Source organism: Lontra canadensis, unplaced genomic scaffold (assembly GCF_010015895.1).
Source record: "Lontra canadensis isolate GAN:19392208 unplaced genomic scaffold, GSC_riverotter_1.0 scaffold63, whole genome shotgun sequence".
NCBI lineage: Eukaryota > Metazoa > Chordata > Mammalia > Carnivora > Mustelidae > Lontra > Lontra canadensis.
The window spans coordinates 4,190,229-4,207,381 of NW_022631057.1; the positions used below are offsets into that span (position 1 = coordinate 4,190,229).

The 17,153-nt window shown below is 37.4% G+C and overlaps 1 protein-coding gene across 1 annotated transcript in view; it reads left to right on the forward strand.

Moving 5' to 3' along the window:
* The first annotated feature begins 784 nt into the window (after positions 1-784).
* CFHR5 (complement factor H related 5) overlaps positions 785-17,153 on the forward strand; it is a 34,918-nt gene continuing 18,549 nt past the window's right edge. Inside the window, exons 1-7 of the mRNA XM_032878183.1 lie at positions 785-943; positions 3,887-4,084; positions 5,191-5,367; positions 12,074-12,250; positions 13,567-13,749; positions 14,205-14,384; positions 15,780-15,956. Coding sequence (XP_032734074.1) covers positions 886-943; positions 3,887-4,084; positions 5,191-5,367; positions 12,074-12,250; positions 13,567-13,749; positions 14,205-14,384; positions 15,780-15,956 — 1,150 coding nt within the window. The 5' untranslated portion in view covers positions 785-885. The remainder of the gene's footprint in view (positions 944-3,886; positions 4,085-5,190; positions 5,368-12,073; positions 12,251-13,566; positions 13,750-14,204; positions 14,385-15,779; positions 15,957-17,153) is intronic.

Below are 17,153 nucleotides of genomic sequence, written 5' to 3' on the forward strand. Positions count from 1 at the left end.
GTCATTGGCTGTGGATGTTTTCCAAGATCTGCTATAATGTCATTCCACTCGAGCAGGACAGCTGAGCTGCCGGTCATAATGCCTGCCTACCCACGTGAGCCACAGAGTGGGGCAGAGGTCAGAGAAGGAAGGGAGCAGCCGCTCTTTTTTCGTGAGACTTACGGAGATTTCGTTTAATAAGCATTTCTTGACAGGGCCAAATTACAGAAACTATAAATAGTTTTGGTTTTTCAAAATAATTTTGTCTAGCATTATTTCTGTCTTTTGGAGAGGGACTCTACCACAACCCTGTCCTAGCCATTCTTGCCAGTCCCACGTAGAGGAGTTTGAAATATACTTTGTTCAAAATTTCAGGAAGCATTATTTGACATAATTATTCTTGACTACACTTAAAAAATATCTACAAACCTATAATAACTATTAAGGGGGAATCTAATTCTTAGTGCCAGCTTGGAGAGGAATTTATAATAACTAAATGTGGACATGGCTACACTTGGTTGCCTTCTGAAACAGGTGACCTCCTGGCTATTGAGGAAAGAGCCAAGAGCTTCATTTCTGTTCCTCAGGGGTCCATTTCTGAGTGCTTCAAATTCAGAAACTTTGTGACTGCAGCAAGGAAGTTGCAAACCTATTATCCTGCTCAAATAAATATCAAGAGGGGAATTTAGAGTCTTGATGTGAAAATACGAATAAGACACTATTTAGTTTCTTTCACACGACCCTCTGTGAACTTTGGTATTTACCAAAGCTATTTCATTACAACAGCTTCCTGGCAGTGCCCTGAAATTCAAAAGTCATGCATGTCAGCCCAAATGAAAGCAGGACTTGGAGGAACACCACCGCTGTTGGGCCATTTCTAAACATATGTGCTTGGGATAATCTACCATGCTGCTTTTAATTAATGCCATTCTAATCTTCTGGATTTCTACTGCTGGGGTGCAAGGTAAGTTGAAAACACGAGAGCAGATCTGAATATTTAGTTCCTCTCTCATATGTGTGGATGTTGGATGTGTGTGTGTGTGTGTGTGTGTGTGTAAATATGTTTTAAAATGAATAAATAGGGGCGCCTGGGTGGATCAGTGGGTTAAAGCCTCTGCCGTCGGCTCAGGTCATGATCCCAGGGTCCTGGGATCGAACCCTGCATCAGGCTCTCTGCTCAGCAGGGAGCCTGCTTCCTCCTCTCTCTCTGCCTGCCTCTCTGCCTGCTCGTGATCTCTGTCTGTCAAATAAATAAATAAAATCTTAAAAAATATAAAATGGATAAATAGGTAAGAACATTTTGAATAAAGTCTTATGATTTATCTTATCAAAATGTTTTCTAATATGAAATTAAGAGAAAATAGAATGATATTATTTTCTCTGTCCTCTAAGTTCCCAAGTGTGAAAGCCACCAAATACAACATTTGGAGAGGAATTACAGGATGAAAAAGCTACATATAATGATGTCCAAAGGGTCCAGTACCAGTGTATTTCTCCATAAACTCTGCAATGCCACTGGCCAGGAAAAGGATCCCAAGAAAATCTGGAAATATTTGCATTTTCATAGATTTGCTAATTTAAGTATTATTAAACTAGGAACATCATTTTTCAATCGAACTGTCACTTAACAAAGGGAAATCTCTTTTAGTAAAACAGTACAGTATATTCTAATTTTTGTGAATAATAAACCAGTGAGATGTCAATAAGGTTTTTTTCTTGTTATTTGCTTTTTCTGAGCTCTTCAGTAAAGGTCAAAAGTGAAAAGAAATTGTCCATCCTTTATTAAAACTAGAAACCATGTCTTACAATATTTTAAAAACTGTCTCATCTTATTTCATGTTGAGATAAAAATCATCATATCCAAATAATGGCAAACAAAACCTCTAACAAGATCCAGGACTGCTGATTAGACCACGGGTGGAAGTGAAGTTTCAGTCCTGCCTTTTATTGTTTGATTTCCAGAAGGGGTATATTTTGCTATTTTGTTGCTTGCTAATTTTTACATCTAATGGACATTCTTTGGGGGAAGTTTCTCTTTAATCCTAACATAAGAGAGAAATAGGAACAATACGAATGCTTTACTTTCAAGAGCCACCCTCATAAAAGTTATAAAACCTCCTTTCTATGGACTTGAAACTCCTTTTGTTTGATACTACTTTTAGCATTGAGATAGACTGACAGGAGAGCAATTAGCAGATGGGGATAAAAGTACAACAACAGGCATTGCTTCGTCTCAATCAGAAATACCAAATTCTCTGGTTAGACTGGACGGCCGTCTCACTGAAGAACTGTCTGGATGGGTGGGTAGGTGTATCTGATTTTTTTTTTTTTTAATCCGTGTATCTGGTATAGATTGTTTTAAACATCTGTTAGCAATGACATTAAGAGAGGATTTCGAAATGGGCAAAAAGCAGAGGAAAATAAGTGTAAAAGATGAGAATAATAGGTAGACTTTTTCCAACCCATGATCCAGAAAAATATACTCAAACTTCACACTCATCTCCCGGAGAACCGTCAAGTGAAGATCCACCCAGAAGTTGTGTAGATGTTAAATGATCTCCAAGTCTGTGTTGCACTAAGGCTTAGAGGCCTGTGAGAAACTGGCCCCAGAGCAAAAGCAGCATGTTATATAAAAACCCTGTGTGCTTGCCATGGTGAAATATTGATTGAGCACTGGATTAGGCTGTATCCTGCAGCAAGGAAGCGCAAAAAAAAAAAAAAAAAAAAAAAAAGAGAGAGAGAGAGAAAAAACCTCTGTGCCCCACCATAGTTTTGAGTGTACTTGGAGGAAAGCAAAATGTGTTAATAAGTAAACAGATTGCAAGACTATGTGTCCATGTATGTATGTGTGATGTGTGTGTGTATGTATGTGTGTATGTGTGTGTGTAGAAGGGTATGGCTCTATTTCATAGGAAATGTAGTCATGAGCTTTTATCAGAATGTAGAGATGGGAGTCATCATCTCTTCCTTTTGGAGGGGGTGACTGGCTAAAGGAGGTCTGCCAAAAGAGGTTAAGGTTGAAAGCTAGCCCATCGCTGTGCACACAATGAATATTTTTGCTAAATGTGGCAGAATGAGCATTGAAGGATAGGTAGAAGAGGGACGATCGGAGAATGGAAGGGATATTATTCTGGATAACAAAGTGAGGTAGAAATGGATGGAAATCAAACGCTGTAATTTGAGGGGAGGGCAAGCCATATCTGGAAAAAAGAATTATGGGAGGTGCGACTCTCGGTGTTATAAGGGTCTTTTGTTTCTGCACGTTCTCCAAAACTACCACAGGTCAAATTGTAAACAGATAAGTTAGCTCAGGTTTTGCAGGTTAAATGTCATGGGAATCACTTCTTTGCCACATGGAAAGTCACCTCTAGACAAAAGCAAGAGAGAATTTCCCGAGGTAATTGGTGAGCTGAATTTTTGGAAGTTGTTTTCTTTATTCACATAAGGAGAAAACAAAATTTCTTCATCCTCACGGCACCAGGAAAAACCAGACAGCACAGAGACTGAATCAGAACAGAGAAAGGGGAGGCCCCAGGGAGCCCACACGATGCTGTCCCTACCTGGAAGCACATAGTGTGGATCCAAGCCCGCCGCTGCCTGCTCCCCTCTGCCGCCGCTCATAGATCGTTGTGCGGGATTTTCTTCTCAAAGTTACTGCGGAAAAGATTTTTATTCCACGTGACTCCAAGCATAAATTTCATGTTCATTGACAATGGGCTTTTCAAATACTCTTGTACTCTTAATTCGAGATCATTTTTTTGTTCTTGATGATGAGTACACTGGAAGGCATGTAGAGTAGAGGAAACTGAGCTGCATGAAAGAAAAAGAAATCAAAGAGGTGATTAAAATATGACTTAATGATTCACTGATGTGGGTTAATTCTTCAGTTTTGTTTCATTTTTCCCAGCATCTTCCTACTGTCATTACCCAAAAATAGACCACGGAATTATATATGGTAGAGAGCACTCGGAGGAACATTCCCTGGTTACTGTTGGGGAAATTTATTATTATTCTTGTGAATATAATTTTGCATCTCCTTCACGATCCTTTTGGACTCGCATCATCTGCACGGAGGAAGGATGGTCACCAATACCCAGGTGTCTCGGTGAGTAAATACCTTGCTCAGCAGATGTGGCTGAACCATTCGGTGGTTAGACGTGGCCCAGATGTCTGGCAGAGTCCCAGGGATCAGGACTAGCCAGCGAAGATGAGAAACGTAGTACTTTCTTGAGAGGCCTTTTCTGAAAACCAAATGAAGAATAAATATGTGAAATTTCTTGTGTTACCTAGAAGTGCTTTACATATTTTAATTTTAAAAACTGAAGATTTATATATTTGACATTAATATGTATTTCCTAATATTTGTTTGGTATCAGCCTGGGCATATTTTTCCTTTAAAACAAATCTTTTTACATACACATTCTATTTTGAAACTTACCATTCTTTTGAATATTGCAAAGATCGTGTGAGTGTAAATACTTTCACTTTCATATTTTCCATAAACCACATCTTTTGTCCTTACAGTGATATCTCTATTAATCCTTCAGTGAATGTGAAGAGCAGACTCAGGAGGGAATAGGTATATTAAGCAAAAAGCAGTGGGGTGGGGGAGCGCCTGGAATGCTCAGTCTGTTAAGCACCTGATGCTTGATTTTGGCTCAGGTCATGATCTCGGGGTCATGAGATGGAGCCCTGTGCTGGGCTCTGTGCTCATGGAGGAGTCTGCTGGTCCCTCTCCCTCTGCCCTCTCCGCCCACCTCCACCGCCCCCCCCCCCCCCCCCTGTCCCCCTCAAATAGATAAGTAAAATCTAAAAAAAAAAAAGAAAAAAGAAGGAAAACAATGGGAGGCAGAAAATACGTGCCAACAAAGGAGACAGTAATGGTCTTTCTCGTTCTGTAAGCAACATTTATGAGAAGTAAGAGAGAAATGGATATATTAAAATCTAATTTTGTACCTCAAGAAGTTTATAGAAACAAAATATTTTTTTGTAAAAACCACAAAACGGAATGAAATGTTAATTTACATTTCATACATGGAAGTAATATATCTATAGTAGCATGATCAGAATTCTTTAGAAATTTTGTTTTCATACCTGATTTGTTTTGAAAGTTTGCCATTCTTCTTAAAATATTGTAAAAAGGAAATTTAGTTGTTGTTGTTGTTTTTAAATCAGTTCCATCTTGTACATTCAACAATCTTTGGTCCTTAGGGCAGTGTTTCTTTCCTTCTGTGGAAAATGGTCATTCTGCATCTTCAGGAAAAACACACCTGGAAGGTGACAGTGTACAAATCGTCTGTGATGTTGGCTACAGCCTTCCTCATAATAGTGACACCATTTCATGTTTGGCAGATGGCTGGTCTTTTCCTCCCAAATGCAGTGCCACCAGTAAGTAAAATGCTGTTCTGTCACATCCTGACATGTGATGTGATTTTTTTAAAAAATATATCTGTTGTCAGGCGCTATGTGTAGGTTTCATTGCTGGCTTTTATGCTTATGCATTTGTTTTTCAGTTCCAGTTGAGTCTGATAGATATACAAAAATCATACTTTGCCTGTCTACACAAATCCAGTGCATGCAATACATAGAAATATTAGATAATACAAATGCTTTGAAGGCAGTCCCTTTATGTTAAAGGAACACCCATTTATTGCTTACAGGAAAATTATCACGTTAGTTGGAAATAAACTTTATTTAAAACTGGAATGTCGAACTGAAAAGAGACTTTTTAAGTGACCATAAGTTCAATCCTAGTTAAAATGTCTTATGACCAAGACAGTTTTATACAGTTATTTTATGGGTGCATATTAAATTTACAGGCTTAATTCAGTAAGCACTCAGTTTCTTTGTTTAAAATATTTTGTATCTGTGAGCGTTATGTTTATTTGTCTGTGGCTTAGAATTTGGAAAACTACTCCTTAAGAAACTGTACAAGACGATGGCCTCTCCTAGACCTGTGTGAATGCTTGGGATTCTTCATCTTTGCAACTCGCTGGCCATCATTCTTAAGGCAGTCCGTGGAGTTCCAGCCTAGGCTTGCAGAGTTTACTTCTCAACCAAAGACACAAGAACACTTAAGAAAACTTCTCTAGCTCTACCTCCTCCTAATACCCTCTCTGTTACTCTGCCCTGTAAATTCTAGCCATTCTAACTACCATGGTCTCCCATAATGTGATCTTCCTTGCTCTTCTCAATTCAGGAAGAACCCTGGACCCTCTGTGGCTTCTCCCTGCCCCCCTCCACCCCCCAAATACAGTCTGGAAATTACTCTCCTAATAGAAAGTTGAAACAGTCATAGACTGTTATTTGGGGTTTGGGTGTCCCCCCCCTTTTTTTTAATTATCACAGACTTGCACTGGGCAATTTCCAGTTTTTTAGAGATGTTTTGTACAATCTTCTAACATTTTTTTCTGATAGAAATGTATGCTGATACCAGCTAATCTATCTTATCAGGAAATGAAGTCTTCTGATGTGCTTTTTTTTTTTTGAGATTTTATTTATTTATTTGACAGACAGAGATCAGAAGTAGGCAGAGAGGCAGGCAGAGAGTGGGGGAGAAGCAGGCTCCCTGCTGAGCAGGGAGCCCAATGCAGGGCTCGATCCCAGGACCCTGGGATCATGACCTGAGCCAAAGGCAGAGGCTTTAACCCACTGAGCCACCCAGGCGCCCTGCTTCTGATATGCTTTTTAAAAAAATTTATTCCAGAACTCATTATTTAAATTTAAACTTCTAGAAAATAGAGTCTTTTTAAAGCAACTTGAATTAAAATACTCAGTTCCCAGTTGGACCACAATCTCTTTCAATTACAAGGGGCTTACACCTGACCAATACTTGCAGAAGAATAATAAAAGAAGACATTTAGCGGCTTCCTACCTGAAATGTCCCGTGGTTGAACAGGTCTCATAATTTATAAGGCTTTAGTTATGCTATAAATATTTCATTGTCATCTTCATCTCGAGAACCATCTCTCTTCATTTTGTGGGATAATGGCAGTTGTCAGACCACCAGTTGTATTGTAGCGGCCTGACAACTCAGCTTGACCAGTGGTAACTGGCTCCTGTGTATATTGTGTGAGATTCTATTAGCCCTTGAAAAATTCTGTGTATCCAAGGTTGGGTGTTGGATGAAGAACACCACAGAAAGTCAATGACATTTCAGGGCAACTGGATTCTAGCACGGGTTCTGAGGAAAGTCACCTCTGGGACCATGAGTAAATGATCACCCATTTGAGCTAAGGTTACTGATCCACAACATGAGTATGTTAAACTTTCTAGGTAACGATGATTAAAACCCAACCATTTTTCTTTAAATCCCTAAATTGTTTCCACCTGTGGTGGAAGCTCTTATTTTCTGCCAACTGTGTTAGATTTATGGACAAATATTTAGTGAGAAATGGCTTTTAACAAGAATTAGAGTGTCAAGGGAAGAGATAAGGACTGGATAACAAAATGGCAGAGATTCCAAAAAATGAAAAAACAGGAGGAATACAGGAAAAGAATAGAGAAAAATAAATATCTAGAACAAGAGTTCTAAATTTTTTCTGAAGCTTGCACACCTTTTGTTCCCCAAAATAAGCTGCGGGAATACTGATAAAATCATTAATCACTTCATTAAATCAATCATGATACACACATACATTTGGATTTTGTGGCAATGTTAATGACATTGTAAATCACGCATCTTAAAAAATGTATTGGCTTTATTCTTAATGCTATGGTCTTAAAAAGAAAACCATCCATACTGTTCATATTTAAGCAGCTTCAAGTCTTTAGGAAAGTAATATGCAAGTAAATTAAATTTTCAATTTTAGTAATTTTATCAGAAAGATGCTACCACTGACTGGTCCTTTTAGGTGATTTTAAAATGTGTACTTACCCTTTAAAAATCTGATCTATTTACGTAACAAAATAATGTGATAAACTACAGCTAACCACAAAAACAATGCTGACATTCACCAATATGAAAATGAGGTTTAAAGATTCCATAAATTTTACAATAGGCAAAATTATTCTGTGGTATTTGCGGAAAAGAGAGGGTTAGTGGCTAGAGACGTCATGAGGAACTCCGAACATGTGAGAGATCATTCTGTTGTTTTAACTGAATGACAGTTACAGAGGTGTGTTTATTTTGTAAAAACTTACTGAACTTCTGATTTTTACACTCATCTACATGCATGTTCTGCTTCAGCAAGTTCATTACCACACATTATTAGGAGACAGACAGTTCCTAGGATGTCTTCACATTTCTGCATGGTCCAGGCTTTCTGAACAAAGAGTGTTAGCAAACTTGGCTAGAAAATGATGAAATAGAAAACACATCTTGGACGTCAGAGCTAATGTATGCCTCCAGTGAGACTTAGAGCCATCTTTCTGGAACCTTTGCTTACATTTCAGAGAAGTAAAAACCTTCCTCTCTCTCTCCCCACAAACATGTCTCTGCTCCAGAGCAAAGCTTTCCTTCCCTTTCTCTCTTGCGGGGAGAATGGACCAAGGGGCCAGCTGCCCTGGAAACCTCCAAGTCTCTTATTTCAGAGGTTCCTTTCCCCTGGTGCAAAGCCACTGCCCGAGCACGAGCACCTCAGGCTGTCACGGCGTCTGATTACATGGACGCTGACAGATTAGAGACTAGAGCTCAGAGAGCTGGCAAAATGGCTCTTTGCGTGTCATCACTTATTTCATCTCTGATCTAGAGAACTACTGTTTCCTGTAAGGAGGATACATTTCCATATGCGTGGACACACACACACACACACCAGGTACTTACTGTACACTGTGAGAACATATAGGATACTATAGATGGTAGGTATATACATAGACGTATATATTTATGTATATATGTATATATATTTATGTATATGTATATATTTACAGGTATACATAGACATATATATTTATGTAGAATACTTAAGTATATCTAAAAATAGTATCATTTATTTAAGAGTATCATTTATATATAAGGAAAATGTGCATAAAGTCAATTTTTACTAAATGATTAATAATAATATTTTCTAATGTACATAAAATCAATTTTTAGTAAATTATTCACAATAATATTTCCTAAAAGATAATTTGTGCATTGGTACATAATGATTAAAGGTTTTTGTCCACTTGTTGTGTGCTTGGGATAACATTAGGAATAAGACCCTGATTTTAAATATGCCTCCAAGTCTTAAGACGTGTCAGTATTAGCACATGCCAGAAATAAAGGTAAGAGCATATGGTTTAACCTCAGTGATGAGTTGGACTATGAATGCCATGATGGATATAAAACAGAGATGGGAGCACCCCAGGGTCCATAGGATGGGGTGACGATGGCTGGTCCCATGTTGCCCACAGGCTATGGTAAGTACTGTTTCTTCTAGGAAACGACAGCAATTCTGAATGTATTTTTTTTTAGTAGACTCTACTGAAAGATGTTTCCTAATGAACAATCATCAAAATTTAAGGTGTCCCCAAATAGCTTTAAGAGACCAATGGTAAATAATGATTTAATAACAGATCTTTGAAAAGCAACTTAGTTCATCCAAAATAATCTTGTTTATATGCCACATGCATTATATTATTTACAAACAAGGTGAATGCTGTTTTAAAGGTACCTTGGATTCATGCTGCCAAATAATTCAAAACTAAGCAAACTCACCAAAGTTATAGTTTGCTATGCCTGCTACAGCGACTTTAGATATTATGCTCCTGGATTTTCATCCCTTTCCTTGTCATTTGATTATAAACTCACAATTTATGGTCAGAGACTTGGGGCACCTGGGTGGCTCAGTCAATAAAGTGTCTGCCTTCAGCTCAGGTCTTGATCTTAGGATCCTGGGATCGAGTCCCATGTCGGGCTCCCTGTTCAGCAGGGTGTCTGCTTCTCCCTTTCCCTCTGTGCGTGTGCTCTCTCTCTTTCTCAAATAAATAAAACTTAGAAAGAAATTTATAGTTAGAAACTTGTATCCTGTTTGTTTGTTTGTTTATTTTAGAGCAGTTTGGGATTTCATGGCACAACTGAGGGGGAGGGACAGAGATGTATCATCCCTTGGCCCCTACATGCAATACAGTCTGTCCCAATATCAACTTGACTGACCAGCCATATTTGTACAATTGATGAACAGTTTGACACATCGTAATCACCCAAAGTCTATAGTTTATATTACAGTCCATTCTTGGTGTTGCGGTCTTTGACATAAATGCTGCACAGAATGCCTTCAAGTTATGCCAAATCATACCCTTCCTTAAATATGACTGTACGTTTTCCCCCATATATATTAGTTTTCTCCCGCTACTGTAACAAATTACCACAAACCTAATTGCTTAAAACAGTGCGAACTTATTATCTTACAGTTCTGGAGGTCAAAAGTCCTAAAATCAAGATGTTGAATTACAGTTCCTTCTGGAGGTCCTAGGAAAGAATCTGTCCTGCCTTTTATAGCTTCTCAAAGCCCTTTACGTTTCTTGACTCACCACCCTTCCTTATACCGCTTCAACCTCTGCTTCTGTTGTCACACGTCCTACTTTGATTCTGATACCTCTGCTCCCTTTTGTAAGAACCTTTGTGATTATACTGGGTCCACTCCCATACAAATAATTTAAAATAATCTCTCCATCTCAAGGTCTTTAACTTAATTGTATCTACAAAGTCTGTTTTTCCAAGGAAGGTAACATATTTGCATGTTTCATGGATTAGGATGTGGATATTTTGGGGAAGCCATTGTTCTATCTCTAATACCATGTAATAACCATACTTGAATAAATCAGTTGGAAAATCCTACATCAGCCAAGATTGATCCTTTTCTTTCTTTTTTTTTTTCAAGATCAATTATTTTCAATAGTGCTTTTGTTTTTTTGCAGTTGGATTAGGAAGGGAATATAAACAACAAATAAAGAATTGTCATGCAAAATTACTGGAAAGAAATACAGAGATACAGGTGTGCAGCTCTTCCTAAAGCTGAGTGAGTCACATTCTAAGAGGATATGTAAAAACTGTTATTAAACTATTAAATTGCCAGTAACAGTGCATAAAACTGGCTAGTTTAAATAATATTTCTGAGATTTAGTTAGAAATATTTCATCATATTTTTGTGATATATGCTTGATTTATTCAGAGTATTTGTCTTGCATGTCATTTATATTTTCTTTTTTTTAAAATAGATTTTATTTATTTATTCGAGAGGGAGAGAATGAGCAGGGGGGAGGGGCAGAGAGAGAGGAAGAGGCAGACTCCTCACTGGGTGGTGGGGAGCCCGATGTGGGGCTCCATCCCAGGACCTGAGATCATGACCTGAACCGAAGGCAGATGCTTTATTGACTGAGCCACCAGATGTCCCTGTCATTTATATTTTCACATGTGAATTTCAATATTGAATTTTATAAATGAACCACAAATAACAGATTAAATGAGAAAAATACACCTATATATTCATATAGGTATCCATTTTTACTTAAATCAGAAGGTATTCATACTGTGTTGGTTTTTAGAAAAATATTAGAGATGAGGTTGGGTATAATGGAAAGATTCCGAACACCCAGAAGGCAGCTTGGCCATGTGTTTCTGAAAAAGTCCACATACTAAATACAGTTCCCCTTGTAAAGTTAGGAATTATTTGCTTTTTAATGTTCTCTCCTACTTAAAATGTACTAGACATAATTCTTGTTTGGGCCATTCCAGTTACTAACTTTTTAAAACATACCTGTCATTTAATTAAATATGTTGCATTTTAATTGTTATTACTTGAAAAACTGATTTTCACATGATCTGTGAAAACTGTTCGTATCCTGTTTTATAGACAAATAAAAGTTATTAAAGTTCTATGGTTAAATAAATAAATTAAATAATTTACTTTTTAAGTGATTGCTTGGGACTTATTTATTACAATACTGAGGAGATTGTCATACAAAATTTTACCTTTCTGTTCAACCTTAATTTCTCTAAAGGGGCTTACACATATTTGTTGGGTGTAAGTAATTAGAGGTTTTTTTTTTTTTTAAGGTGAGACTATAAGTGCTCCTGTGTATGAAGCCTCCTGCTACTTAATAGCATATATTAAATTTAATATTACAATGATTATTTCACACATACTTACTTATTTTTATTTCATTTTAGATATAGAATGTCTTCTTCCAATTTTAGAACCAAATATAGATGTTTACCCCAAAAAAGCAATATACAAAGCTGGAGATATCTTGGAATTTTCCTGTGAAGAAGGACTTAGAAGAGTTGGACCAGATTCAATTCAATGTTATCACTTTGGATGGTCACCTAATTTTCCAACATGCAAAGGTCAACATTTATTTTAGAACTGATGAAACAACTTACATCAATTTATATTAATGTCTATGTATTTTGTTGGTCTTATATATATAATCTGACAAACTGTAAAAACATGGTAATGATATTTTAACTGAGAAGGAGAAGAGGTGCTGGGCCATCAATTAGTTATGTTTCCTTTAACAAGGGAGAAATTCTACCTCTGTTATGAAATATGTAATGGAGTTTTACAGATCAAAATATTGGTGCCAGAATGGGGAAGTGTTAGGAATTTTTCCCCAGACTCAATAAAAAAATTATGCTTTAAAAAATATTGCATGGGCCTTCTTATATTTTATTAAGTAACCAAGAAGTAATAAAACAAAAATATGAATGATTCAGTATAAACCAATGATTTGTTACTTGCTTCAGATGACCTTACTTTTAAAAAATATTTGATAAAATTATTTTATATATATTTATAGATATTAATAAAAACATATGCAATAATATACTTTATATTTATTTATCTATATTTATATTATACCATATATTTGATAAGTACTTACTTCTATATGATATCCAGATTATCGAACTACTTTAAAATCCTTAGGGCACAATTAATATCCTGGTTATAATAACCTGTAAAATATTGGGGGTTGGGGCAATCAGTATATTTACATATAGAAAAAATATAAGATGGCATTGAAAATTATTGTTAATTTAAAGAAATACAATAAGGTGTTTCGTATATGCAGGTCAACATCCTATTTCTTAGATAAGCATTCTGAAAAATTTAGAAGTAAAATCTTATTATGTCTATCATTTACTTTAAATTATTTTGGGGGCACCTGGGTGGCTCAGTTTGGGTAAGTGTCTGTCTTCCATTCAGGTCATGATCCCAGTGGGATCAAGCATAGTGTCAGGCTCCTCATTCAATGGCGAGTCTGTTTCTCCCTCTGCCCCTCCTCCTACTTGTGCCCCCCCCCCATTTTGGGCACGCTCTCTCTTTCTCTCAAATAAATAAGTAAAATCTTAAATAAATAAATAAATAACTTTGCAAAAAATTAAGTAATTTGGGCAAAATGTAACATTCACATATATCTAGGTGATCAATATATGTATCCATTTTTCTTTAATTTGTTCAGAATTGTTTATAGTAAAAAGCCAACATTTGAGAAAAAAGAATACTCAGGACACTATGTAGACTGTAAAAAGAAAACCTGAAAAAAAAAATAGGAATGTAGCATAAATATAATTTAGTTCTAGGTCAACCAGGACAGTAATTTTACGTTTTGTCAGAGTCCTAAGATTCTTTAAGCATTACTTAAATAGTTTCTTTATGATAGGGCAAGTACAGTCATGTGGTCAACCTCCTCAGGTCCTCAATGGTAAAATAAAGGGGATAAGGAAAGAAGTATATGGACACGGCGAGACAGTGGAATATGAATGCCCTCCCTACTTTCTACGGACCGGGCCTGCGAAAATACAGTGCAATGATGGAGAATGGACAAATTCGCCCACTTGCATTGGTAAATAGATGCTAATGTTTAAGCAGAATGGTTTAAACTTCTCACTTATATATAAATACATACATAAAAAGGTTTAAAATATTTTATTTATTTCTTTAGTTTTATTTTTTCAGTTTTCCAAGATTCATTGTTTATGTACCACACCCAGTGCTCCATGTAATACATGACCTCCTTAATACCCACCACCAAGCTCACCCTTCCTGCCACCCTCCTCCCTTCCAAAACCCTCAGTTTGTTTCTCAGAGTCCACAGTCTCTCATGGTTTGTCTCCCCATCCGATTTCCCCCAATTCATTTTCCTTTCCTTCTCCTGATGTCCTCCATGTTATTCCTTAAGCTCCACAAGTAAGTGAAACCATATGATAACTGACTCTCTCTGATTGACTTGTTTCACTCAGCATAACATGGATTTAAATATTTTTAAAAGTAAGCATATCTTTTATTACATTCTCTTAGGACAAGTTAAAGCATGTGGCCCTGTACCTCACCTCGAGAATGGCTATGCCCAGTTCTCTATTCTTCCCTTCCAACATGGTGTTTCTGTGGAGCTGAATTGCAGAGATACATTTACAATGATTGGAAATAATGTAATTACCTGTATTGATGGAACGTGGACTGAACTTCCTATGTGTGTTGGTGAGAATACATTTCCTACTTGTGTATTTGATTGTTTACAATTTTTTAAATCAATAGATATGTTTAGAACAGCACATTCCAATCCCATCATCTATTAAATAATTAGGATATAAGACCCTAAATTCTTCGCCCCTAATTACTTAAAAAACTGAATTGTTAAAGATTTCCTTTGATCTTCATACACTGTGCAAGACTATGGAGATGCTAAGGGCTCTGTGAACCAAGAGAGTCTGGGACTTCTACTTCAGGGTAATAGTGGATACCATTCTCCTTTGTCCTATGTCCAGCAATCCCAACATAGTCAAGCCTTTAATTTTAAGCTTTAAAGACTAGCAGATTCTTTGCTGCTATTCTTCAAGATTCTAAAGTAGAAAATCCAAAACCACTCTCTTCCCTCATCTCATAGATTTTTGGATTATCAGCTGGTTTCCCCACTCCTGGGGATGACAACTGTAGCTGTGGCAGATACCCAGTCACTGCCCACTCATGATGACCTGCAGGGAAGGAATATGTTGCATCCCCAAGAGCCTGGACTCCGTTATAAAAAGGTGTAAATTATATACGTTTGTGGCCAACAGCTTTTATATAAGGAGAGCACAGACATCCAATCACTAGCATCACATAGTGTAAATTTATAAATAGGGATTATTGGAGAAGAACACATAAAGGGAGAGAGGTAGCAGAGCAGTCTATGTCTCGTTATCCCATCCTTTGACACCCTCAGGAAAGGTTCCACAATGATCTATATATGTATGGACAATAGGGAAGAATTGTAACAATAAAATCTACTTAGACTAGCAAATGGCCCATTGCAAATTATTGTCTGACTGTTGTATCAGGGTGTTCTTCCTTTGAGCTTACTCTGACTTATTGAGTCAGGGTCTTAACTAAGCTTCTGAAATGTGGGAGTAATTGAACCTCAAGAGACATCCAGATTTTTCTCTCTTAAGACTGTACTTCCCACAGACTTACTCATACATCACCTCTTTTTATTATTGAAATGCTTTGACAACATTTATTTAACATAATTTAGTGGAAAACAATCACATATGTATGCCTCTTTGTGCCTTTCAAAATTAGGCTGAATGACGTTTCATAGGGACTGTCCTCGAGTCAAGACCCTGGACCAGATTAACCCATCTTGCTCTTCCATTTCCCAAAAGACTTGATCATGTTTTTCTGTCATTCAAAAATGGAATACAGATTTTTGTTTCCTTTTCCCTTTTTCAACAGCATAGTCTGTGCAATGAAATTAAGAATAGCTTTGTGTGATATTGCTTGAAGGCATCCAACATAATTTAATTATGCCGTTAATATGTCAGAAGTTTTATTGAAATAATTGCTAGTTTCTGCTCAATATTCTTATCATGTATGAATATTTTTTCTTTTTTGTAGAAACAAACCAGCTTAAAGGGTGCATAAGACCAACATTGCATCCAAGAATACTGATGAGACCAAATCTGAGTGGATATAATCATAGTACCAGAATATATTACAATTGTCTTCCGAGGTTCAAACGCATACAGTCAACCTGCATCAATGGGAAATGGTATCCTGAACCAAACTGCATAGGTAAGTTTTGTTTTAAAAACTCTGTAGATGGGGCACCTGGGTGGCTCCCTGTGTTGGGCCTCTGCCTTTGGCTCGGGTCATGGTCTCGGGGTCCTGGGATCGAGCCCCGCTTCGGGTTCTCTGCTCGCTGGGGAGCCTGCTTCCCCCTCTTTATCTGCCTGCCTCTCGGCCTGCTTGTGCTCTCTCTCTCTGTGTCAAATAAATAAATAAATTCTTAAAAAAATTTTGTAGACCTCATTACATCTTTATCAGAAAATTTCTCTTGTGATTAGTATGTTTTTATTTTTTATTTTTTTTAATTTTATTTATTTATAAGAGAGAGAGAGAGAGACAGAGTGTGTGTGAACAAGAGAGCACAAGCAGGGGGAGCAGGAGAGGGAGAGGAAGAAGCAGACTTCCCACTGAGCAGGGAGCCTGATGTGGGGCTTGATCTCAGGACCCTGATATCATGACCTGAGCAGAAGGCAGAGGCTTAACCCCCTGTGTCACCCAGGTGCCCCAATTAGTATGTTTTTAAATTATTTATTGTGATGTGTAACTTTTAAAAAAGATTTTATTTATTTATTTGAGAGGGAGAGAGAGAGAGCACAAGTAGGAGGGAGAGGCAGAGGGAGAAGGAGAAGCAGGCTCCCTGACAAGCAGGGAGATTGATGCGGGGCTCTATCCCAGGACCCCGAGATCATGACCTGAGCTGAAGGCAGACACTCAAACTACTGAGCTACCCATATGCCCCAATATGTAATTTTAAAAAAAATTTATTTTTTATAAACATATATTTTTATCCCCAGAGGTACAGGTCTGCAAATCACCAGGTTTACACACTTCACAGCACTCACCATAGCACATACCCTCCCCAATGTCCATAACCCCACCCCCCCAACCCCCCTCCCCCCATCAACCCTCAGTTTGTTTTGTGAGATTAAGAGTCACTTATGGTTTGTCTCCCTCCCAATCCCATCTTGTTTCATTTACTCTTCTCCTACCCCCTTAACCCCCATGTTGCATCTCCTCTCCCTCATATCAGGGAGATCATATGATAGTTGTCTTTCTCCAGTTGACTTATTTCACTAAGCATGATACCCTCTAGTTCCATCCACGTCGTCGCAAATGGCAAGATTTCATTTCTTTTGATGGCTGCATAGTATTCCATTGTGTGTATATACCACATCTTCTTTATCCATTCATCTGTTGATGGAC